Source organism: Harpia harpyja, chromosome 8 (genome assembly GCF_026419915.1).
Source record: "Harpia harpyja isolate bHarHar1 chromosome 8, bHarHar1 primary haplotype, whole genome shotgun sequence".
Taxonomy (NCBI): Eukaryota; Metazoa; Chordata; class Aves; order Accipitriformes; family Accipitridae; genus Harpia; species Harpia harpyja.
Genome location: NC_068947.1, coordinates 46398661 through 46425909, shown reverse-complemented (window position 1 = coordinate 46425909; position 27249 = coordinate 46398661). Strand labels below are relative to the sequence as shown.

Genomic DNA, 27249 nt, shown 5'->3' with positions numbered 1-27249 from the left:
ACTCCCTCAAGGACAAAAAAAAAAAAAAAAAAAAAAAAGGAAGACTGCACATCAGAAAAGCAAATCAAAGCAGATCAATTAAGAAATGCTCCTATCAAAAGGAGCTACCATGCCAGAAGTTATACTCAGTCACACAACAGGAACTAAGACAGAACCAACATTTCTGCATCAAAATATTCTACCAATACAGATAGAAGTCAGAAAGGAGCTAATTGTGGTAAAACAATCTAAAAACCTATACACAGATCCAGCAGAAATCCAAGGAACTCTCATAGCATTTTGATGATGATTAGGGATCTGGTGAACAAGTGGAGCTCCCACCAGCAGCATAAGAGCAGCCCACTATGCCATGAGCAGAGCAGGAAAGTCAGGCTCAAGACAGAATACAAGAGCAACAGCTCCTACAAAAAAAGCCTTTCATGATGTCAGGGAAAAGCAGATTCATGCTGTGGCTTTTGGAATAACTGGTCAACTCAAACACAGCTTTCTTCAGGTTTTTTGTGTTGGGGTTTGGGGGCAGGGAGTTTGGTTTTTCTACACTAGAGAGTAATGATTTTAAGATCTGTCAGCTGGAATTAAAGATGTGTAATTTCTTCTTTATGTACATTTATCTCCTGAGCTAGTCCAGTACTGCTAAGCTCTGTCTATGCCAAGGTTTTTCTGCTTTTTAACCTCTGAACAGTGGGCTCTGGGACTGGAAGGCCTCCCTACAAGGCATCCGTTGGGAAGAAAGAAGACGGTTGAAAATACAGGCAGTAAGGTGGTTCCCACATTGAGATGAACTGCACTTAGAGAAGGAGACGAGCCATGACTGGTGTTACACACAGACTTTCTTTAATCAACTATGGACAGCTATTGACAATACTTTTTCCAAGACAGGCTAAGTACTATAGCCAACCCCTCCATTAGTTCAGATCTTCCTCTGAAGAAAGCTTTGGGACTTGTCTACCAGAGCGGTACAGGAGAGGCTAAACCTGTTTCCCTCAAGTCTTTGGAAGGTGATTAACTGTGTTTTGTGTCATCAGTACCATGGTTTTTGATAAATACATTCTAAGCACTACTGCCTCCACCTATTGCCCCTGTGCTTCTACAGAATATGCTGTAATCCTGGGGCTGTCGAGAGAGCATTGACATTCTTGAGAAATACCAAGTGACACATACAGCTGAACAAAATCATTATGTATTTTAGTTACACTGAAACAGTAAGCTAAACAGTTTAGTTATGCATTTATCAAGACTGCACTTTTACACTGTAATTAAAGGACTTTTAAAAAGGCAGTTTATTCAAGGGAGAATCCTAGCATTTTTCCTTGCATACAAACTAAATCCCTAGGCATTACTCCTTACCAACATGCCCCATTAGATTTAGCACCTGCAAGAGATCTCTGGGAGTGGCACCCAGTAGGTAAACAAAACACTTCTTTTCCAGGCAGAGCAATTATTTTTAAATGGCTTGCTCTTGTGCAAATAAGACTCACAAGTCCAAACCAAGGCTACGCGGGCAGATTTTTAGTTATCCTAAAGAGCCCAGATTCCAGGAGCATCCAGTCCTCCCAGGCCTCCCTTACAGCTCTCCAAAACTCTTGTTTTATACTGCTAGGATTTCCATGAGGGATGCCCATTATCCCATTAACTAAGCTTTTAATATCTGACAAATACCAGTATTGTTTGCTGGGTCTGAGTCTCTAGCCATTAACTTGGATTTTGGCAGAACTATTTAAAGCCTGCTGAACCTCCAGATCAGTTTTAGCAAGTGACAAAAGCCAGAAGATTTATATGGTAGTAAAAACTATTACAATCATCAACTTCCTTCCCTCCTCAAATTTTCTAAAGCAGAAACGGCAATTAGGTACCCAACTCCAGTGAAGTTTACAAGAAATGCTTTAGTGCTTTATTTGCTTTTCCAAGGTCTTTCCCTTGGGGTAGATTGTACTTCTATTAATCAAGAGAAAGTGTCTGTAACCTTTTAGGACTACAACTACACACAGGGGTCCCAGCAACTGTGCTAGACACTGTGTACGCCTCAGATTTTTCCAAATTCAAGAAACATTCTTGAAACTTGAAGATATTCATATTAAATTTCTGATGTGAAAACCTCCTACACTACTACAAATTCTCAAAGGCTTCTTTAGAAGTTACAATCCCCATGCATCCTATGCTTACAGATATACAAGTTCAGCATATATGCTACAAATAGCAAAAAAGGCTGTGTCAGCACTTACTCCTGGCAACGCATGTCTATTGAGTGACTCTCCTTCTGTTTGAAGCGTGGGTTCCGGAACTAAAGCAATCATTTTAGGTAGTTTTTCATCCCTTTCTCCAGAATCATCACAAATGCTGGATCTGTCCAAAGCAAAAAGGAAGACATCTTTGGAGATACAAGTGCTGAAAAATCTGAGAAAGCTTCTCATGTGTGATTTTTGCATTCAAACCATGGCTGTTCAGCTAATATTAAAAGCTACCAACTCATTCTTCTTCCCACATCCAGCTCATTAATCTCTCAAGCCATTTTCCTCACCCTAGCCACCTCTCAGAAGATTCAGCTTCTGACTATAAGGTTAGTAAAACCAAGCACTGGTGAATCAGAGGGAAAACGAGTGCTGTGGGAAGAGAGGAAACAGAGATAGCTTAGAACAAATTTGGAAGGAAAATACTTTAAGAAAGTTTGAGACAAGAATTTTTTCCTGCATCCCTTATTCCAGAGTTGCAAAGTAGTGCATTTTTTTACAGGAAAAAAACTCCAGGAAATATTTAATAGGACATCTTTTGAAGCTTGCACTGAACTTAAGATTTTTTTTCTAACAAACATACTGAGATATCACAGCATTGAAAACAGACATAAATTACATCGTTCACTTTTGTAGAGCCATACTTATTTACATACAGATACAAAAATTAAAGCCCCGTTATTAGATTGACACCGACAGTTCATAAGTTAGTTCATATTTGTTGCAAAAAATCAACGCAACCATTTAAAAAAATCCACATGTATTCCTAATGCAAGCTGAGGGCAATACAAAAATAAGCTAAGACCTCAGACATTGGGAGAACAAAGCAAAACAAGTGTTTCAGTTTCCACAGAGGAGAGGAAAAAGTGTCTGAACACCATATATAGCTTCATTCCATTCAGCCCTTCCATATTGTCGAAGGGCATGCAGATCCTGACTAGACACCACCATGAGAAAAGGTTGCTATTTAAGCTATGCTGCTGATATCCCCAAGCAGATCCAGGGATAACAAGGTCTTCCTATCTCCCTCCTCTAAGGGACCTCAGCTGTGCTCCTACTATTTTAGGCAATGAACACAATTAAGTTTTTATGCACGTTCAGTTTATGCAGTTCGGTTCTTTGTATCCTTTTACTATAGGCTTAACCTTTCTAGTAAGGCTACAGCAGCACTTTGGAAAAAGAATTTCTAAGAAGGGGGTCACTGCTTCTCCCTGAGCATTTCAATAAGCTTTATAGCCTCCTCTTACCGAGGCTGCCCGTTGTCCTCAGATGATGAGTGGAAGCTCTCCATCTCCTCACTGTTCAGGCCCAGCTCAGAGCCATAGCTCTGGTGCACCAGCTGCCAGAATTCCTGCTTGGTCAGCCTCTGAAAGAAAGCAAGCTAGTCAAGAACTACAGCATGGGACAGTAAGGCACAGGAGGTAAAACAGTAAGAAGTTTGAATTACGCCACAGCCTTTAACCTCAATTCTGACAAGGACTGAAAGCATTTAGGTATCACATTTCAAGATTGGATTTCAGCATTTTGAGGAACTGTACTCCTGTCTACTCCACATTCCCAGCCCATCACTGTCCAACCAATAACACCAGACATGAGAAAAAAATTGTTATTTCAGGAAAACACACACTCGTAGCCACTACTTGCTTCTTCACGTGTCACCAATGTTTTCACAGATATCTTCAAGGTAGCTCCCTCCTGAATTTCACTGAATACGGCATAAGACGAGTAACTAGTAGACAGCCAGGGACTCCCTCTTTGATCTTGGACAAACTGCTTAATAGATACACACTTGTTTCCTCAGGATGCTGAGAGTGCTTTACAAATGGTGAGAGGCTAGCATTTCAGTCACTAGAGACAGTGGTGTCTAGGTCGGCCAACTGTCCACTTTGCCAAGGTGGGACAGGAGGTCCTCACTCCGGAACACCACCAGAGCCCCCTTTACGAAAAACAGTTGCTTTTGCACAGTAACAGTATCACCTTGACTCGCCACTAGCTACTCTTCTCTTTCTCTACAATGTCTGTGCCCTGCTCTGCAAATTCGCACGGCTACTGGGATATATTTAAGTTTTCTCAGATCATAAGGAAATTTAGGAAGTGAAAGTAGTATCACAAAACTTATGTCAGCAAAGCAAGCAACTAGTTTCAAAGTCCACTTCAGCTGTACAGGGCTAAAAACAAAAAAAAAAAAAAAAGAGAGAGAAAGGAAATGGTTCTGGGATTTAGCAGAGCTCAGAGACCAATACTAGCGATCTTAAGAGAGAGACACCACACTGGAAAAATGTGCCTCAGCCACAATCCATATTGATCAAGGGAACAGAACTGTGCTAACGAGGCAGTAACACAAGTACTGCTTACTATTTGCATGAAATGATCACATTAAATACCCATGCATTATTTAAAGCGCTTTTACACGATCCTCCCCCACCTCCCTGCTCCACCTGTAGAGCGTTACACCACCCGCAATTTTAGACGAGACACAAAAGCGCCGACCCACGAGCAGGAACGTAAACGCACGCCCCTACGCGCCCTCCGGGGCTGCCGCCGCCCGGCCGTGCGTGTCCCCGTCCCCCCCCCCCGCTCCCCGGTGGGCGCCTGCCGCCCCGCCCCGCCCCAAACCTGCCGCCTCCCGCCGGGCAGCGCCGCTCCCGGGACTCCCCCGGCCTCGCCGGGCGCCGCCGCGCTGCTCCCACTTCCTGCTCGGCGGCGGGGCCCGGCCCGGCCCGGCCCCCCCCGGCGGCTCCCGCCAGCGGGGCCGGGGCAGCGCCTTCCCCGGGGGAAGGTGGAGGGGGGAGCGGGGCACTCGGGCGCATCGCCTCAGCGCCCAGGACGCCCACGGGTGTCTCTCTGCCCCCTCGCCCTCGAAGAGGGACCCCCGCGCTGCATGGCAAGGGAGCCGCTTCTTGCCCCCCCACACAGGGGGGGAAAGCGTGCGAGGGTCAGGGCAAACCCAACCCAGTTGTCAGCCGCTCTGGAAGAGGGTTGTTTTTTTTTTTTCCCCCCGGGTATTTTCCAACACAAAAGGTTTCGGGCTTTTCAGAAAGCAGCTGGCACAAGCATCCTAGTGGTAGAGATCAGTCTCGAGGTATTTAATCTTACCGAGGACAAAGTAAACGTTAAAACGCAACACACATACCTAAAGCAAGGGTCCTAACTGCTAACGCCAGCCTCCCACTGCCGTGGGGGTTTGTTCTACAAAGCAACGTAGTGCTAAAAACACACGTATCAACGTACAGCCGCCTTATTTTCCCCAGGCATGCTGTCTTTCGGAGCAGTAAACTCATAACCACAACCAGCAACCTACAGCTGTTTTCATCAAACTGCTAAAAACAGGAGTAGGTGTTACACGGTTTCCAAATACGACTGAGCTGTATCTTTAGACAGCACACCTTTCAACCAGAAATTAAAGGACAGAAACAAAGCCACTTTCACTTCTGTGGCCCAATATTGCCAGCACCTTTACTTCCAGTCATAAGAAAATAACTGGCAAATGGCTAATGTCGCTAATTAAATTCACTAGCACGTTCTGCACCGGCCTGTGGGCAAATCAGGCTGCCCTTGTACAAAGAGCTCAGTGGCTTGAGGAAAGCAGAGAAACTTTAAGCTATGCATTTTAGGAATCTATAAAGCTGTTTCCTGTGTTTTTGTGAAGTCAATGTTACCAACTTCTGCTTCTAAAACAGGATTCTTCCACTCCGCTCAATTATTCCTAGCTCAGCCAGATATAATAAGTTGTTAATGGTCACAGCCCAAGATCAAACCAGGCTTGCTTTACTGTATCAGAAAGGATTTGTTCTGAAGGCAAAGAAGGGCACAAGCTTTCTGGGTCAGACTTCTGCTTCTGAGAAGACTGTTTGAGAAGCTCTGAAGCTTGAAAGGCTGAATCTAAACATGAATGACTTTTCCCACTCAAGGTGATGGTCTATGCTGGGTTTTTCCTCAGATCCCTTTGTACACAAAAAGAAAGGCTACAAGAAGCAGCTGGGACACATTTTTGTCTTTTCAACCAGAAGCATAAGACACCAATACTTTGTTTCACGCTAGACAAAGTGGTGTCACAGCACAAGCAATACTACAGAATACCACTGACATAAGCAAAGCTGCTGATTTTTACCCCCTATGGACAGATGCAGAGATAAGAACAAGACACTCCGCACAGGTTTACTCCAGAGACAACCCCCCACCACTCACCACATTCCCACCAGTCAACTCTGATATAGAACTCCGATTGCTTCTTCACAGGACAGGGGAAAGAAACAGCAAACTCCCCCTCTAACTGCCCAAACATGAAGGTCAGAATCAACCCAAGCCCTCTTTGACCTCTAAAACAATCCTCGTTGCACACAAAGGTGCAAGTAAATATCTCTTTTTCACAACCTACCCTGAGAAGCTGCCCGGGAAGGCAGAACTGCTGTCCTGGTAGATGTTTGCCACAAGAAGCATAGCTCATCAGAAATTCTGGTCCCTTCTCACACCCCTAGGCTTACCTGCTACAATGTCGCTGGAGACAGGTGCAAATCTCTACCCAGCAAAGCATAAGAAGAACAATAGGAAAATAAATCCAACTCTAAGGAAGAGGACTTGTGGGAATTGAGACCGATTAAGTTAAGATCTTGTTCCATTAGAAATAAGGGGCACTGTGTTTGTTTGGGATTTGAATGACCTGCCTAATTAGATTTTAATTTGTTCCTTCTCCCTTCAACTGGAAGGATATTTGACACCCATAAGCTTTAGGAAAATAAAGCAAAAGTGTAAACAGCATTGCTCTTACTACCAATAGCAGCCATAGTAAACTTGTTTTACCAATCTGGAAAGCCTGTTGCAAAACAGGAATTTTGCCTGATTTTATAAACTGATGTATTATTGAAAGCCTCGGTGGATGTGGAAGCAGCTATCTGTTTTATCGAGACCGGTGTCATGTCTCTTCCAGACCTACATTAATGACTCCTTATTTTCCATGATGCTTCCCCTTCGACCAGGAGCATTTAAAAAACAATGGCAAGGTAAAAGCTTAAGAGACTCACTCTGAGCACATTTTGCAATAGGAATGGGGGAAAAAAAGTGGAATTTTCCTTGAAAGAAAAAAAGTCTTTACATGAACATTTAAAAAAAACATAGCCTAAGAAAGGACCATCTTAAGAGGAAGGTACCCACTGATTTCCAGAGGAACCAACATTGAAGGGCACCAAACGCACAGTAGTGTACTCTGAGCAAGATCTGAAGGAGAAGCTACGAGCTAGAGAATTACAGCTCAGCTAAGGGGACCAAGAGTCCTATCAGAACAGTGACACAAAGTTGGGGGAGAGCTTCTTGATGGCCAAAGTAAGCTGAGGCATGGAATAGCATGTAACCATTTATTGGTTTTCTTACACAATGCAAGTCATTTCCAATAGAAAGGTGGACTTTACAAAATACTACTTGTTCAACTGTCTAGGACACATGATACTTCAGAAGTACAAGGCAGAATGGCCACAAGATGGAGATCTGGGAAAGGGCATGCTGACCCTACCGAGAAGTTCTACAGGTGGTGGAAGCTTAACGCGTATCAGGTAAAGCAGATAAATCACTCTTCAGAGGTGAGACCTCGTAACACAAAATCTATGCCCAGGAAGCATTGAAGAGGCAGAGCTGGTGACTGAAAATTACCTCTGCACAAACGTGATTTGAAGCAAATGCAACTCCAATCCCTTGGATCCAAATCCTGCAAATTGGGGATTATTCACCATCAGGTGGCACGAACCAGCACTGTGACAGCTGCATTCAGAGTTACACTTCTGATGACACCAAAACAACTTTATTTCAGAATTTAACAGCTGGATGTCATCTCCAGGTTTAGCAGATGCACTCCAGATAATAACTAAGTTATCCACAGGCTTTAAAATATTTAGCTATCTGCAGAGGAAACATTAAAACCAGCTCCTTTTGGAACTGGTTCCAGAATGAGATTTGTTTTTTTGTCACAAGCCTTACAAATTCTGACAGGATCCCTTTGACCACTGGAGCCCAGAAACACCAGGCTTCACACACTCAGGGCACTGCATACCACACCAGAACCTCAGACATCCAAGATCTTTCAAGCGTATGGTGTCCCTGCCATGGGGTGGTGGGGAGAAACCAGCAAAACTGCTTGGATGGACCAAAGGCTTTCTTTTAGCAATAGGTCAGTGGGCAGCTGTCACTGTAGTGCAGTCAGTGGATCCAGCTCTAGCAACTTCAGTTTCTACTTTCAACTCCTCAGTGCCCCTCCATAGCTTGATCTAGTTTGGTTAAGCAGTAAAGAATCATAAAGCAGGCTGACAGGAGACAAACACATTCTAGCAGTGAATCAGAAGTCACTACTGCATTGCAGAAGTAGAAGCTCAATCTGACAGAATTCCCATTTCAATAAGTAGCTCCAAACGTACCACATTAAAAAGCCCTATGTACACCTCATGGTAATGCTCCATTTTACCACAGAGAACCCCAAGCAGAAATTCATGTAACAAACTTATCTTCCAACATACTTCAGTTAGGATGCAAGAAAGCTAATAGCAAGATTAGATTCAAAGAATAAGGAGAGTTCCCAAGCTACTCAGATGCACTGGTCCCTAAAACCTGCTGACTCAATTCATCTGGTCTTACATGCAGTCCATGCGTTCTACTTTCATATCTATCCTTTAGTTACTGCTCTGAAGTGACACTAATGTGACATTCATTTCAGTGTCAAAGAGTGGAAATGCATGGGAAAAACTAACACTGAACAGCACAAAGCTTATTGCCTCTGTTCCAGCCCCTTGGGTAGCTTTGTATACCTCAACGCCTATACATTCACCCTCCTGCGCCACAAGCTAACCAACTGAATAAGATAATTACCATTCCTGACAAACTTTGCCTAACAAAAGAAAACAAGGTTAGTTCCGGTTGCACATTCCAGTCAAAAGATGACATAGTACATTGTGGTTTTTGCAGTGCTACTGCTAGATTCCAGACAAGATGGTTATGATGTTACAGTTAAATAGTATTTGATACGGAGGGATAAGAGATTTGCAGGAAACATTAGTTTTGCCTTAAATAGCACTTTCCTTTATTTTCAGCTTTTTTTTTTTTTGACAAAAAGCGCCTCTAGCCTGCCCTAAAATTCATCTAAAAAAAAAAACTTGTGTGGGTACTTCACATAAGTATTGCAACAGCTTTAAGCCTTTGGGGACCACTGTAGTGCAGAGTTATATATGGATATTTAAGTGTTCAACTGCAACTGTGTTGAAATATTTAAACAACGAGAGCCATAAACAGGAAGGAATTAGCTTACAAAAATTGCATTACTTACAGTGATGTTCTGCAAAAGTGTTGGTATATTTTTAGAAAGAAGATTAGCTTAAATGTCCAGAAATTGCAATATAAATCAAGCTAACTAGCAGAAGTTGCCAAAATACACTTCCATATCATACAGCCTGCCTTTGTTGCATTTATTCAAGGTCAGAGGAGTTGTAATGAGTTGGTTGGAAAAGGTTCAGCTACCTTATCTGAGAAGGTGACTTTTGGCTTTTTCCTTAAAAAGGAAAAAGCTTTCACTGAAAAAGGCTCTTACCTTTTTGATCACAAATTAGCCATAGAAGATGTGAAGCAAATGCATGCCAATTTAGTAATATCTGCTTGAGTTGGTAGTGAAGAGAAGCATGCAACCTATCTTCAAAGACAAAATGTTCCACCAACAGCAACGTTGTAGGTGGCAGTACGAGAAGGAAAGAATGATAAATTTATCTGGTATCTAAAGTACAAGAGGCCGAAGGAGAACATCAGATTAGAATTCCCTGTCAGAAAGGAAAAGCTAACTTCTGAAGGAAAGCCTCTTATCCTCCAAAGGCACACCTGCTTACATTAGAAAAAGATTATTTCGTTACTTAACCACAGGTACCGGCACTTACAAGCTTACCTTATGCAGCAAAGCATTCTGCCATAAGCGGAAGATACTGAGGTAGCTTCTGTCTCTTGCACTGAATGACGTGAAGAAAAACTGCGGAAAAACAAGGGGCAAAAAGCTCACTTGTAGGTAGCTCCGAGAAACCCAGAATGCTTCCTCGTATCTTGAATATTCTACGGTTTTCAGCAATGGCATCCTCCCCTCACATTCAACAAACCTGGGCTCCTATTCCTCACACTCCATGCTTTTTATCACTTTCAGTAAGTGTTAGTTCCCCAATATCCACATAGTATATAAAGACACTTGCTCTCCTGGGCATCTGATTGCAATCATTTGTACCTTTGGCATAAAGGAAGAGCTCCCCCTCAACTAACTACGCAGTTAAATCTTTCTCCCACTTCCAAATAGGAGGTGGAACAAATCAGAGATGCATATGCCTATTTCTTACAGGCCACAGCCCTTTCTACCCTTCCACCGCATAATTCTTTTACTAGTCTTTTCACATGAGAAGATCTGAAATTAAAATCACTAAAATAGGAGACCAAATTAGATGCATCATTTGCAGTATTAAAATATTTCCCATTTGAAAGTCTGTTTAGCAGAGAAAGAGGTTTATCCTCCTTGATAATGAAAGTTAATATTTAATAAATTGAGAGGGAACAGCCAAATATGAGGAATCACAGTTCCTTCATAAAGAACAGCTCCAGATTCACCCTGGAAAACTATTCTCTGTATCCAGCCGAGAATTATTTTCAAGGCTTTTACAGAAGAAGTATCATGAAGTGTGTTGCACATAAGGACATTCTGCATCATGCTTTTCAGTTTTTCCAAATACACACCCAAAACCTACACTTCCCAGCACATAAAATTGCATGTTCTATGGGTAGACATCTCCATGACTCCAAACCCATGACATCACAGTCCTTTTGTTTTCAGCAATTTTCTTCCAGGGGCACTTTAAACCCAGTGAGTTTGATATTTTTGTGATCTCAAGGATGCACATTCCTAATTCATGCCCTGAACTTTTAGTTTTCAAATGGCTTTCCTTTGAGAATCAGTGGGACAAAAACTCCCTTACTTTCTGGTTACTGCATCAACACTACTAGGGGATTCTGCAATCAAACTAAAGTTGAATTATCAAGCCAATATGCACAGGGACCAAACCACCAAGCCTGTCTTGTAATCCCAATCACGTTTAAAGATTTGACAGGGAAGTTTCTTATGCAAATTTAAAAATACAAGTGCTCTGCCCTAGACATTATAATTTAAAAGAAACGTATTTAAAAACAGGTTTTCACCTTCTCTCCTTTTGCTGCTATTTGTATGGCATTTGGAATGAGCCGAGCAGTCTTCTCTTTTGTCATGAAAGTGATATCCTTCAAGGCAATAGAAATCTAAGCAGAAACAGATTTAGTAAGACATATTAAAAATAACTGTTAAGATTAAAAATTTACAGAGTCACAGAACATGCAAGAGGAACTCAAACTAACCCTAAACCCTAGGATACAATTCAGTTGAGATCACTTGCTAACCTTAACAGCAAACATTCCAAAGTAGAAGCAAGTTAAGATGACTAATCTCTTCTTTCATACTAGCGCTAGGGAAGCAAGTAGTTCTTTCTTCTTTCCTTCCACTTCTCCAGCAACACTCAGGGATTACGGGCACAGACCCAACCACATACAAATGACAGATCTGAAAGCCAATCCCAATTGGTACACTATACATAAGGCAGGACATAGATCAGACGACAGACTATCTTGTCTATGTCATCTCACAGAAGTTTGCAATCTAGTCCATTTTCACAGAGGTTTATTTGCAGTCCAGACACTGCAAGGAAGTCTTCCTGCTTGGGTGTGTTTGCCTTGCATATTAGTACTTGAAATGTTTCTGTTTAGAAGAGCATGGTCTGACTGTCTGCAACAAGCCATTTCCATTCAGCCTACCCCCTTCCCTTGAAGATAAGACTGTGCTGCCATTCAGCTTAGAGAAAGGAAGAATATACAGTTGGATCTTGCTTCTTCCTGTGTGTGCAGAAGGTGCTCCACTTTACTCTCCCTGCATCAACACAGCCTTCTAAGGAGGTCCCAAAACTTAGCTCTACCATTGTAGTTGATGACCTCAGATTGCCTTAAGATATCACTCTGCTAGGCAGGCGGGAACAGGTTAAGAGGTTGTATGCTGTTTTGGCTGAAAAAAAATCAGTCTTTGAATAGTTTATAAATTCAAGGGTATCATTTCAAAGGGAATTTTTTGTTTTTAAATCTCAAGACTATCATAAGAAATGTTCAACCATCAAATCCTTCTGATTAAATTAAGCTTGGTTTTCAGTTAAGCATTTCTACACCCCCTCATTGTCTTAAGTACATGAGCTATTTGCTGTCTGTCCTGTGTACTTCAGAGCACACATAGTAGAATTTAAGAGATTAACTTAAGGTATGAGCAGTCTGCAGCTGCAGAACATTTTGACACATCTCCATCACCTATTAACTAGATTACCTTCCCTTTCTCATTCACTGCCTCATGCTATTTCTACAGCAGATGCAACAACTGTTTGAATGAAAAATTTTAACTCATTAAGCTAATTTGACAGAAAGAGGGCCAACATGTCACAAATATCTACTTTTGCTCATACTGTTCAAAAGATACAGACCACAATATGAGAACTTGCAGAGGTCATTTATAGATTCTCTTCAGCTATTCTTAGATGCTGATACTTACATGTGAGACTAAACCAAGGAAGGTTCAATGCTGGAGAGTTCTTGAACAGGGCGACACCATGTACTGTATCCTGCTCCTGGTCTTACAGGAGACCATTATGTGTTACATCCCTTTATAGAGCAACTCTCCTTGGTTAGGAGAGGCAAATTGTCATCCAGAAATGTAGAAGATCAGCTTTAGTGTAACTCCTGAACTCCCTCCTATGCTGAATGACTGACTGAGCAGGCTTACTTCAGCATACAGATGTCTCTAATGCTATTCTCATTTTACGGAGCAATGGATCTGCGTTTCCACTCAGGAATGCAGGCTCTTTCTTTTCAGCACAAAGTTACTGGCATGAGATTGACAGGATAAGATTTGTCTGAGGGACTCTTATATCCCCATAGTACAGGACAAAGAAGATGTGGGATTCAAGTGAGCTAAGAGATCTTACTGTGGTCTCCCATCGGAAAATGTTGCTGTGGAAACAGAGCCAGTTTTCAGAGAGATACAACCGTCCCTGCAGCAGGATATCCTTCTGGAGTGCACAGGCATAATCTATGTATAGAGAGCAAGAGCAAGTTTACTCACTTATTGCAGTTCAGTTGACCCAAACCTGTTAACTTAAAATGAGATAAGGGTATTACAATACAAATAAAAAGCCATTTCTTTCACTCTTCAAAAGTCTGCGAACGTAGACTTGCGCTGGGTTGCATCCAGACCATTGCTCTGCAAACACCCCAAAGCCAGAGCTGATGGAAGTATCTTTGTGAGGCCAGCACTCCATGTATCAACCCCCTGCGCATTATCCTATATTTTCAGACAAGGGGTATCAGGCAAGATCAGGAGAACATGGGAGAAGTATTCGTAAGTCAAACTTCAAAGCGCCTGAACAACAGAATAAACAAACATTTTATAGTATAACAGATTATACTGTCAACTCCTACATAACAGTAGTTCATATGTTGTAGTAAGAAAATAACTTTCCACTAAACAGATCCTATCGCTAGCTAAAACTATCTGCAGAGTGAGACACTAAAAGGCAGCTTGAAGCTATCCAGTACTTCAGGGAGGGGATATTTTCAGAAGCTGACTGCCATTTTTATTTTGATACTGCTTCAGGCTGAAACATCCCTATTGAGAAACAGGCTTCATCTAGAATGCAATTACCCATCATTGGATACCTGCTAATTAAGAACAAGAGCAGAGGATTTGGTTGCACTTTTTAAAAACCTCCCAGAGAACTTTCATAATTTCAGAGCCTGAAGATTCAAACAAAAGGAATTTTCAGAAGTAGTACTGCTAGAAAGTTAAGACAGACCACTTTTGGAAGCTCCAACCTAAAGAAGTTACCTATGTATAGAAAATACCTAGAATGTACCTATTCCTGCAGGTTGTTAATGATTTTAACTTTAGAGGTATCAAAGAGTTTTGTTATTTTGAAAAGCATTGTATCTAGTATTGTCTGAGCCAGAATTTTGATTTTGTGTACAACAAGAAGATGAATACAGTTCTTGTTCAAGTACCAAGAGGTTCAGGAGTCCCTCACCATCCTAACTTCAAGGTAAGTTTGCATCTACAGAAGCTTGTATTAGTATTTTTAAAATTCTCTTGGGTTTTTGCCTCAAATAATCAAGTGGAAATAGAGTTTCTTGCAACAAGCATGAGGCACATATACAAGCCCTTGAGACATAACTGCAAACAGAATTAAATAAACTTAAAGAAGTCTAAACCAACAAGTTGTAAGTGCATATTTAAAGAGAAGTCAGATACCAAAATGCTGGGAGAGCAGGGAGAGGAAATGCACCAGGAGTTTGAGGTTAAGGACTTGAGGAAAGCATTACCAAGAAGTTTGCATCCAACTTCTATGTTTGGGGAAGGGAGGGAGAGAGATTCAGACCTATAAATATTGGAGCACTGGGGAAGTGATGAGCAACACCACCATGACCTACCTACACAAAAGAAAATATTTAAAAAAAAAAAAAAGGAGATATTAGCATTTCTCCTTCTAAGTTTTCAGATCCAGTAACTTAAGATGCTGCTTCTAAACAACATTTTCAGACAAATTAAAGTTATTGGCACTTCTTTAAACTCCCATTTTGAAAGTCTAAGTCATTTCTCTTTCATTATAAGAAAAGAATTATATTTCATATAGTCTTTAAATACAGAGCTCATTACAGTGGAATAGTCACTTCTTCTTTGAACAGTTAACTTAAGAACAGGAGCAGTTACAGTTCTTTTAATGAACAGCAGCAAGTAATTGCTTTTTTGAGCACTGTAAAGCCTGTGATAAGTTTCTCTGCATCAAGCAAAGAAATAGCTCTTTGTTTGGAGGATGCAAAGAGTCCTTCCAAAGGAGCACTGCTTTTTATGGGGTAAAAAAAATGTTCATAAAGTAATGACTTTGCTTCTGATGGAGCAGGTGCTACATTGTTGAGATTAACCCATTACTAAATATTTCTCCAAGTCCTAGACAGTCTGTTTATTGAAACTATGTTTCAGTTCGCTCCATGGCTTTCTGTATCAATCCTGTGTAAGGAGAAACATCAAAACAATGCTTTGAAGTAATATCCTTTTCTTCCATTTTACTTCTGTACTGAACTCAAGTATTTTAAAAATGCAGAAGGCATTTCAGAGGATAACTGCCTCCTTCCGAGGCTGGAAAAAGACACAGGGATTTAACTGTTTCTGTGCAAGTGGAAGCTCTGATTTCTGTTCCATTAACCTGGAAGGAACTCAGCATGCTGCAAGCATATACTGACAGCCTCTCAATATTCACTTCCTTAAAGGTTGCATAAGGTGACAGATGAACTTTAAACAGTCACAATGCCACTTCTGTATAAAAATAACACCCAATTCTTGGACAGCGTATTTGTTACAGAATGCTTGGGCAGCACAGGCAGGTTGATCTTCAAGGCAAGTGACAAAAGAGTGAATCAGGTGTATTGCTGCATGCAAAGGAGGTAGGGTTATATGCTGCTGCCTTTGGATTTTGCAGTGGAGCAAAACAGGGAGTCAGAGCTCAGAAGGAACATTTCAGTGCCAAGAAGTTACGCACCATAGTTTGATACTCTGCCACATGCTTCTGTCCCCTCCCACCCCATGCACTTACCACCTCTGCTCTTCCAGCTGAGCATTACTTCTATGCCTGTACCCATGTCATCAGTGTACGGATAAGCTAACCTGGTATAGCGGGCTGTGGAAAACCTCCACTGAAGGCATAAGCCAAAACTAACAGATTTGCACAGCACACAGATAATGCACTTCATGTGCAGTAACTACAACTGCACAGAGCAGTGAGAGGCATAAAACATTTTTATCTGTCCTCAATATACCATGTTGACAAACACATCTAAGTGCACAGCATTATAAGTCAGGATAAAATGAAGATTGGTTTGTGTTTTCCAATTATCTCCTATGAGGGCTGATGGGAATTACACACTTAAATACTGAATTTTATGTCCTCATACCACATAGCTGGCATTTGTCTCTGAAACGTCTTTTAAATTACAAGCACCTGTTGTGTCACTCAGTCCCAGAAGTCACATTAATCAAGGTGCCTAGGGCAAGGGTCTAGGCTTAGTTCCAGGGAGCAAGGGAAAAGCTTCTGCTAAGGATGATCTACCTACTTAACAGGGTCACTGAAGCAACATCCCTTACATTTGTATCCAAGTACCAAACCATTAAAACTATGGAATCATTCCTTCCTCCCCCAACATCTACGGCAACTCACTCAGTCATAACCAGCTGCCTCTTTGAAATAAAAGAGAGGACTCAGACACTCACAGGATAGAAAATAAATGGTTATGACACTGCAAGAGGTACACCAAGCTGGTCATCCATGCTGGAAAGAACATAAAACAAATTCAATGCTCTTGGGATTTAACTCTACCTCTGTTCTTCTCACATGTGGATTGCACATGCCCATCAATGCCTATATATTGAGTTTATGTGCTTCATGCTCACCCTGACCCTGCATAGTGATCTTTCTTTCCAGCTTGTCAGCAAACAGCTGTCAGACAGTCACATCTCCACTACTGTTAGGATAGGGTTTGTCTAAAAACCCACTAAAAAGCAGCAGCAGGAAAAAGACATTAAGAGGCTCCCATCCCATATCTAGAAGAACTGCAGGATTCTGTATCTTCTCCTTCACTTCTCAACCTCCAGAAGGAATCTGTCTTTTTTCACAAAGCAGGCAGTACAGGAGGAAGACCTGACTTTCCTTGAGGGTATTTGATGCTAGTTCAGAGACAGGAGAATAGGAAGTTATCAGCTATAGTTAGAATTTGCCATAAAAAACACGCCTAGGCACTACTGCGATCTGGAGTTATCAACCAGAAGACAAGCACTTTTGGTGTGATTACATCTTACCTACTATGAGTTTCTCAGAGTCTGGTAGATGAGAAAACTGTCTCTTGAATTCCTCACTCCTATATTTGTAAGTGGAACTTGAGAGCTGCAACAAAGAATGGTAAAAGGTTAAGCAAACAGATTTATTTTCAGCCATCAATTGTCTTCATACTGGATGTGTAATTTTATCCTGAAGAACAAATGAACATCAAGAGAGCAATAAAGAATAGGTAGTATCTAAATGTGATCATCACTGTAACTTTATGCTTGCTTATGTAAGACTGTGCTTCTAGTATTTAGGATAGCATGGGCCAAACCGTTCCCTGTCACAGGCCAGATGCCAATTACAAGGCATTACAGTAGTATGACGGCAACGTGCTCCACTCATAAGGACATGAGAGCCCCTTCCAGGGCTAAGTCTTCTAGCACAGACTACATGAAGAGGCAGCAAGGCCACAACACAGGAGGTGACAGAGCAGATCAAGTCCTCATGCAGGCCACTAGCTGGACACAAGGACACAACCTTGAACACCAATTTCTACTTGGAGTACCATTTCAGGAATACTACAGTGCAGTGGATTTTTTTGTCAGTTGCCATAGGCAGACCTGTAGGAATAAAGGCAAAGGTTTCCTCCAGTAAGCACAAATAGCAGCACCACCATCACCTCTTGATTTCCTGTTCTGTTCTACGTTGCACTCCATATTTAAAAAGATCACTGTCTATCGTTCATTTAAGATTCAAATTGGGTCATAAACTCAGAGCAAAGAAGATTAGTCTTGATGGACTTTAACTCCTTATTCTTATAAATTAATGCCCCTGCTCCCATTCGAATAAAGAGCTTCAGCATGTTCTCCAGGAACGATTCTGCTGTAAAAGCCCTATTTTCCATTTTGCAGTAATAACAAGGCCATATTTTTTTTCTTAACAGATGTTGGCCACTTATGATGGGGCCATCCTAACAAAATGCTCTATAAGGCAATCACTCAGATAGACTATAGCTAAGACAGGAAGAAGTCACTTTCAAGTGTTACCAAAACCAGGTATAAATATACTATAAACCCCTCTTTTACTTTTTTTTTTTTTAACCTTTCTAAAGATCTTAAGCATGTGGCTGCTACTCCCTCCCTGAGCACTTGTATTACTCCAAAACTTGACATTCACCATTAAACCCATCTCTACCATAAGATTAGTGGCTATTTACGTTTAGGGTGGGGGAAGAAAGAAGAAAGGTGGCAAAGAACCACTTTTGGCTCTATGACCTGGTAGCATGTTTACTAAAAAAACCACCCAGTTTTAGCACACTCCTGCAGCATGTTAATTGGTCACTACCCTCTCATCATATCTGTGTTGGTTGTCAAAACAATCCCAGAACAAAGACAGACTTATCTTCAGCTTGAGGGTCTTTTAATAAACTAGTGCCAATAGTGCCCCCACCTCATCAAGATTCTCACATTTTGCTATTTTCCACAGAAGAGATTCCTGCTTCTCACAGTTCAAAAGTTCCCTGAACACCACCCTACACAAACATCCTATGATGGTCTGTCATTTACCTATACTCGAGAATTGAGCTCTTTGGCCACAAGAACACGTAAGTGCTACTTCAAGGTCAGGTGTTTAAGTGTATATAACACAGGAGAGGGCAAAGTTGACCTGACTCAGTTCAGCTTTAAAAAAACCAAACCAAACCAAAAAACAAACATTAATGTTACCTTCTATTACCATCAATAAAAGAAACTCTTTATGTCTGATCACCTGCGAGTACATATTTGCTGTCCACTAACATTCTGAGCATTGCAATGCAAAAAGGCAGTGAGGGAGGGAGACAGAAAATACGTCCACCCCTCCCCTTCTGAGAAAAGTAAGCATGAAAGCTTTAGGTGCAACTAACAGGGCAACATGCTAGACATGTCCTCTAAGCTGTATGCTTCCAGTTATATTTCAGCTCTTTTTGAGATTATGAAAATAACATTCTTGGAGAGCATGTCATCTACTAAAGTAGATAGGCTATGGTTTCTTGGCCTTGTCATATCATGCCCCAAAACACACGCTTTTAACTGATCACCTGAAACAGGCATCCAATGACTGCACCGCTTTGAAGAAATTGAGTTCTCTGCAATTACTCTGGAGAGACATGGGGAAAAATGAAAAGTTAACTCAGATCTGTAAAGTTTCCACCTGTAGTTCCAGAGACCCTATGGTTTACACAGTCATACCTCAATTGACTGAAGTCTGAGCTTGCAATGGCAATGCTAACATACAAGGGGAAAAAAGAACTGGTCTGCCGTGAAAGCATAAGAAAGGTCACAATCTTCAACCCCAGTTTACGAAACCATGATTTAAGAAGCCATGCTTTTAAGGAGAGTAGTAGTTTCTCAAACACACTGTACACAAGAGAAGAGCTATGCTGAATTTAAGCATTTTTGTGGTTATAAGACAAAAGGAATCAGGAAAACAGAAACATTACAGTATCACAGATACATTTATATTAGTGCCTGAATCAGCCGGTTCAACAGCTCCAAGAATCCAAACTCAAGGTATCTTGAGTTTCACTTAGAAATTGAATTTTTCTAGAGCATAAAACCTGCTACAGTTTGTCTGAGAAACCCTTGCTAGCATTTAGAAGTGTTCTTTGTCACAAGAGACAAACACTCTATAAGAAATCCTCTTGTTAATTGTAGATTTCTACTGAGCTCTTATGACATTTATGAAGAGCTTGCTCTGAATCCTTATCTAATCAGCAGGAAAAAGTGAGCACATTGAAACTTCTTAACCTCATCTTTTCCTTACTTTGCATGAAAACTAGCTCACTTAGATCTGTAATTATTACGTACTCAGTATGTGGCTTGGTGATTAAGAGATCACTTAATGGACTTGGGAAACAACAGGGACAATTTTAACACTATTGGCACTATCAATTTCCTTAAAGTGAAGAAAATAAGACATTTCCTATGAATATCATAAGCAGCATATCAGACAGCATATTATAGTATGCTGAATATAACATCTTTCAATCCCTATTATAATATCCAAGACGTGGCAGCATTTGAGGCAGGTTGTCATCTCTGGGTTACAAAACTTACCATCAAATATTAAAAGAAGAAAGGCATAAATTAGGCTGTAGTATGGCATTTAAGAGATGAAAACAGCAACTCATTTTTAACACATGCACATTTCTAAGTTTAATTATAAGTCATCAGGCAAACACTTTGCCCGAGGATAATCTTAGGCATTTATGAGTATGCTATATTTAATCACTAAGAAAATGAAGTCCAGCCAACAACATATTAGCATTCTTTATCTGAAGCCACAAAATAAACCAGAAACCTATAAAATTTCATAAGCAGAAAAACCTCTTCAGTGTCATCCAGAAAGTTTCACAGAAGACAGTTATGCAAGAACCAGATACTACTTGAAGACACATAACCAAGTGATTCTTATACCTTGTTTAGAAACGGACCAGAGTCCAACTATATAAAGTCATGTTCCAGAAAAAAATATGTTAACTTAAATAGCACTAAGCTGAGCTATTTATGTGATAGAAGCCTGTTAGAAAAACAGCTTCCCTTCACATTTACATCTTCAAAGTGTGGACACTGTAAATAATTTGAGCCATTTAGCAAACTGCAGAAGAAAGTTAAGCTACACCTTCTCCCAGGAGTACAGTAAAAATGCTAATTGTTAGGAAATTATTTGATTGCATATTATCACTAAGCATGCAAATAGTCAATCAACCTCAGCAGAACGGCGTGCATATTTTTAACATTTGCTAATGACACTAATAATTTTGCATTTGCTTTGTTAGTGTTTTCCCCTTGTTTTGAGACACCACAAAAGCCACGTTACCTGATAATTTGCATTCTATACTTTTAACATGTAGCTATGAATACAAATGGCTGAGAACACAGATAAGTTGACCTCACCACCAGAGTAATACAACTCTGATGTCACCTCATTTTGAGAGATGCACACATGCCTCCCACTGAGCTTCAGTCTTAGTATCAGTTACCACCGAGTCCTTGGGGGTCCCAGAATCAAACAAGCCTAATAAGCAAGCTGCCCAACCTACTCCCCTTTTATGCTCAGAAGCCTCACTTAACCATGAAAATATGGCCAATGAGATGCATGGCTTTGCTCCTCTGTCTACAAGCAAGCAGATCCATGCCACTATCTCTCCACTCTACTTAAAGAGCACCTGATGTGCTATTCCCCAAAGACAGAAGAGCTTGACCTGTACTTTCCAATGAAGTTTCTAGACACGGTCAAAAATAAATTTGGAGGCATTTGTAAGGTTAGGATGAAAGTACTTTTTAATCCTACACTAGCACATTAAAACAAATATTAAATATGCTGGCAAAAATTGTTGCATTCTACTGAAGAATGCATTGTTCCTCTCCCCTCCCCCGCTTCAAATTCATCTAAAATCCTTCTTAGCATCAAGAGAAAGAAAAAGAAAACAGCCTCCAGAAGAACAACATAGAATCAGAGAGGAGTTTGATTTTATACAAAAAGACTACTTTAGACTACATGTATTCTTGAAACTTATCTGGTAAGGGAGAAATAAAAACACCAAAACCAAAGAAAACATACCAACATCCCACTTCCAGTGAGAAGCCTCAGTAGGCTAGGAGAGAGCTAAGTTAACAGCCCTAAACAAAAGGCTCATTTAGCAGTATAAGGCAGGCAAACTTAAGACTTCACATACTCCAAAACAGATTCAGGCAGACTTATTTATAAACACAAGAACAACTACCATGGCACACTGAGATGGTGGTCTCTCTGCTGACGCTACCTGCAAAATGTGCCAAGTCTGACAAGCTTTCCATCAGAGAAATGTTGATCCCACTGCAGTCATTTCTTCAGTCCAGAAAAGTTCATTATGACCATCCAATCTAACCTATAATGCACAAAGCCACAGCTAGCTCACGATTTAGCTCCTGCTTCAAAACCAGAGCTGAAATTACCATATTTCCCCTTGGAGAAGAAAAAAAAAAAAAAAAACACAAAAAAACCCCCACACAAAACAAACCATATTTTACCTTCTTAAATTAAAAGTCACTCTAATGGAAAAATCCATCCTAGCTACGGTTAGTTCTTCTAGTGGTCTGTTGGTTAATCTTGTCTTCACTTCATGAATTATTTTCAGATTGTGAGCAAGTTACCCCATATCTTCTTTTGAGGTAGGGATTAAGCTTCTCAAGTCTATTAGCAAAAAGATTTTTTTTTTCCAGACTTATTCTCATGGCTCTTCTGAATCCTGTCCTATTTTCAATGTGCTTCTTGAAAGCTAGATGTAGCATTGCAGGAGTCACTGCAAACACACATATCCGACTCACATTTGCTTTTAGGCACAGAATCACAGTGGAAGCTCACGTCCACATGACTACCAGTCTCCCTTATCTTTTCACAGTTCTAGGGCACATTTTTCCATTTCTTCTGAAAACAAGCACAAGGATATATTTTGAAAGTGTCAGACTTGTTCTGTTTACCCTGTCACAAGCAAACAGCCCAGATCCACTCTGTTACGGTGATCTATTTTCACTAACCATTCCTTGACAGAATCACAGAAAAATTTTGGGTTAGAAATAACTTTCAATTATTGAGTACTCATAAACTTTACTAGCAGTAACTTACTGTTCTTTTCTCTCTCTTGAAGCACAAAAACATTAAACGTGCACAGGGCAAGAAGCACTCACAGGACCTGAAGAGTAACACCACCTTACTTAGGGTGAGTTACTGTGCTATGTACAGTACACTGTGCACTTTGGGACTGGATGTGTACAGAGTGTCCACTTTCATTTTTTTTAAATAAGGAGCTATTTGATCACACCTGATTATCCACACAGTTCTATTTAATTCATAGGTAATATGAGGCATGTCAACAAAAAAAAAAACCAAAACAAAAAAAACCAAGCAACTGTTGCCAGCGTTGGCTCAGCCATTGTATTCCCTAGGAGCCTGCTTTCTAAGAGTTCCCATGCTCTCAAGGAAATGGAAACAAGCTCATAGCCACAGTGGGAGGGGGAAGAGTTTAGGGAGCCAGGACTATTTTACTTACATTCATTATATGCTCTTCTTCATTCACTCTTAACTTCTCTGGAGAGGGGAGTCTCATAAGCACAGGGCACTCTTCCAGTGGGCCACTGGCAGGCACAGGGCTATGTACTAGGGTCATTACATCCCCTTCTGTGGCCCAGCCCCCCTCTTATTTGCAGAGGCTGAAGGAGAAACAGATTTTAACATTTCTTAGTGACTGAGCATGAAACAAACCAATGGCAGTTCTCCTTCAGTGGCATCTGTGTACAGACAGAGCAGCATCCAGTAAGAGTTTTGGTGCACCTATGTCTGTCTTCTGTTGGAAATACAACATGTAAAATTTCAAGGAAGGGATATTAGAATACAGGTCATGAGCAATTACTCAAGCTACTGTATTTTCTAGGGTTTTGTTTGTTTGCTTGGGGGTTTTGTGTTTGTTTGGTTTTTTTTTTTTAAATCCTATGAGATCCCATAAACAAGGCTAAAGACAGAGTCCCTAGTCCCCTTAAAATGAGTGTTACTATTAACTAGTTCTCACAGATGCATGGGCAGGCACGCTAAAAATGTTAGACAGACTATTATTTAGCACTAACACCAGTAGCTTCCAAAAATCCATGTAGGAAGAAACTCCTCAGAACTATTTCATTATGGAGAGCTTCTGAAATATTGGATGCCCACTTACAAAGTATTTGACACCCAGTGTCAAGAAACTGACTGAATTACGTAATTCCGAAAGAGAGACTGCTCCTATTTATTTTAAAGACTGGATCTAGTACATCAAAAGCACTGTGCCCCACAGCACCTCACCAGTAGTTGAGCCCTTACCAGCTCCACTGTGGACATCAGTCTCATCAAGCCATCATTGACCTGACATGTGGCTTCCTTCCCAAGCAGAAAGAAAACTGAAAGACTTAATATTTTAAGAGTTTCAAGATGTAGAGGTATTTGTTTGGAGAACTTTAAAAAAAAAAAATCTGGTTTAACTGGTTGTACAACATAAAGTTCTTTAGAAAAAGCAGTAGAAAAGATCTGGAAAAATTTTGTAACAAAGTATTTCAGTTTAGAACATATGAGGAACTCTCCCAAGTTTCTCCTTCAGATCCCACTGGAATTAGCTCAATTTCACAAGCCATTACATTTCATTGAAATAGGGTTCAGCTGAAGCTATTCCAACAAGGTCCTTGAGAAACAAGCTGATAACCTTCTTACCATTGGTAAGAAAGCCTCTTGTCATTAGTAGTATTATAGACTTTTCCCTGGAAAAAAAAAATATATATAGTTTGGATTGAGAATATCCTCTGCTTATTCTGAAGCAACTACTTTGTAGCATTCAGTAGTTTCTTCCTGCAAATAAGCATTCTAAAGTATTTTAAAATGGTAAAGCCAATGTACTTTTGTAACAACTCCGATTTGGATATAAAATCTAAAGTTTGACACGTACAGTGAGGAGCAAAGCATATGCTCCATTTCAGAAATAAAACTGACTGAGGCATGAAGCTAACTCAAAGTCAGAAGACACACACCCCCTACATATACCTCCTCCTCCTCTAGCTGCCTGCAGCCTGTTCCAACCCATGCAAATCCCTGGCCAGCACTCAGGCAGCCTCTACGGCTCCCCCCTCTCTCACCCACTTGCTCAGAGCCGGTGCTGGACACCATCCAGCAGAGCTAGCTAGCGTTCTGCCAGCCTCTGCTTGCACGCCAGCTTGGAAAACAGGCTGGAACACACTAACCTTGCAGAACACGCACACAAATGCTGCAGCAAGTGGTCAAAGAAAACTTAAGTGGGGGGGTGGCTTGCGTAGAGCTGCCCAGTTCCAACTAAAAATCACTATCGTCTAAACGGATTTGGGGAGGCAGACTGCAGTAGCATAGGTCATTTCAAGTTCACCAAAGTCCCCAAAGGGACAGCAGAGGAAAGTACCATCACCAGGGAAACACCAGCTTGGAAAGGAGCACCCAATACCCACTGCTCCTCCTCTCTGCAGCACTGAAGGCTACAGCCCATGCACCAGTCTTAAAGATAGAGTACATCTACACCCGGTAACTCAGCATGGACCCAAATCTACTCTCACACAAGACTTGGCCATTGCCCGCGTTGTAAGTCAAGCCCTTGCTAACAGTCCTCCTCAGTCTGAGCTCCAGGGCAGACAGGGAGGAGATCAGGGCATGCTTCATGCACACCCCAAGCTCCCAAAACGAGTACACTACCACCCACCCCTCCGTCAGCTGCCCAGAGCTCGGCTCTTTGTAAGCACGGAGCAGACACTTTGAGGCAAAGGATATAGGGCTTTGCATGCCCACCAGATCCTTCCAACTGCTCTGAAAGGGGAACAGAAGGCATACATCTATTCTGCTTTCTTTGTGCTGTCTGTCCCTCTCCCTCTGCCTTACCTAGGACCTGTCCGCTGCATTTCTGCAAGTAACTACATGAAGTCAGGCTCTGACTGCCATTTGTGTAGGAAGTTATTCTGGAAGTGAGGGGAACTACAGAGAAAACAGCAGGCTGCATAGGAGCTTCACCCTGTACAGACCACGAGCCACTACAGCAGTGAGGGGCTGTGGAGTCCCTCTTTGCTGCATGGCACCACCCACCCATCCCCAGCTGCAAGACTGCATCCCTGGAAGCTATCACAACACACATAGGGTTTCAGAGCTATAGGAGAAGAGGCAGGTGTCTCTCTGGTGCATCCACCTCACCCACTGAAGGCCCAGCCTCCTACAAGTCAGATCCCCTTGGGCACTTGGCTGAATGTAGAGCTAATGACTCAACAGCAGGGAAGAGAGATCCCTCTCCTAGCACAGCCCTACTGAGGAAGCTGAGAGAAGAAACAGAAAAATGCAATTCAAGGCATTTTAATCACTGGTATAATCAGATTTAAGTCTGAATGCCTGAAAGGAAAAGATAATTGAACACAATGGGGCTATATTTACAGTCATTTTGCCAGCTACAGCTGCTCACTAGGCTAAAGCAGTTGTGTTTGTGCACCTAGCTGGGTGGTGGCACTTTAGATGGCCCACAGTTCTGTTGTCAAGATCAGCTTCATATGTAAATAGCAGGAACTGGTTTCACCAGAAAAACAAGGCAACTCTTCTGCCTTCCCAAAGCAAAGCTCAGATACATCACAGGGAATCTCTGTGTGCTGGAAGAGCAGCAAGACATTGGGAGGCAAATCTATACAGAAAAATATTCATTGGCAATTTCTTTCCATCAGAAAGACAGTAAGAAGACTCAAAGTGATCTCAAAAAGGCCCACCAAAGCCTGGGTACCAGTATGACTCAGGCCTCAGAAGTAGCATGAGCATAAAGTGATAAGTACATTTCCTGTTTAAAAGATAGTGCCATCTTCAGCTGACTAAACACGTTTGCAGTTAGCAATAAGGCTGATAATTTCAAATATAATTGTTTATACAACTGCTACCAAGTACCTCGGAGTTTGGAAACATCCCTGGAGGTATTCAAAAAGCGAGTAGACAGGGTACTTCAGGACATGGTTTAGTGGGCATGGTTGATGGTTGGACTCGATGATCTTGAAGGTCTTTTCCAACCTAAATGATTCTATGATTTAAATTTTAAATAAGAAGGTTGAGCAAAAAGTTCAAGAGACTTGGACACTTCCATTGACAAACATCTTCCCCAACTCTGAATTGGAAGCTAAGATGCTTTTAGCTTCCAGGAAACAAGACGCTCCAATCTCAGATTTACTCAGCATTCTCATCAATACCGTCCATAGCTGTCAATATGTTCTTTGGACGTGGTAGTAAAATTATGCCTATAATGCCTCTGCCAGAGACCAGGTTTCATGCTGCCTCCCCAAGACACTAGCACTAGCCAAGTCCACAAGGGTCTTAAGTGCCTAGCTCCTTTTCATTTTAAGGAAAAATTGTGGATTTGTACCTACTTTCCTGACTTCAAAGATGCAGCATTCAAGCAACGTTTTTGTTTTCTTTTACTAATTTCATCTACTGCAGGAGGATTTAACAAAAAAAAAAAACCCAAACAACAAAAAAAAACAACAAAAAACCCCATGATACATCAAGTT

At 41.3% G+C, this 27249-nt stretch overlaps 1 protein-coding gene across 4 annotated transcripts in view; it reads right to left on the bottom strand.

Moving 5' to 3' along the window:
* GRAMD1C (GRAM domain containing 1C) overlaps nucleotides 1-27249 on the bottom strand; it is a 55504-nt gene that overhangs the window by 19471 nt on the left and 8784 nt on the right. For 3 of the 4 annotated variants that reach the window (XM_052794313.1, XM_052794314.1, XM_052794315.1), the window contains exons 3-8: nucleotides 17194-17278; nucleotides 13277-13380; nucleotides 11424-11519; nucleotides 10138-10218; nucleotides 3476-3594; nucleotides 2223-2343 (exon numbers count right to left, since the gene is read on the bottom strand). In XM_052794313.1, coding sequence (XP_052650273.1) covers nucleotides 2223-2343; nucleotides 3476-3594; nucleotides 10138-10218; nucleotides 11424-11519; nucleotides 13277-13380; nucleotides 17194-17278 — 606 coding nt within the window. Of the gene's footprint in view, nucleotides 1-2222; nucleotides 2344-3475; nucleotides 3595-10137; nucleotides 10219-11423; nucleotides 11520-13276; nucleotides 13381-17193; nucleotides 17279-23228; nucleotides 23384-27249 lie in introns of those variants that run through there. The other variant, XM_052794317.1, reaches the window with a different exon arrangement.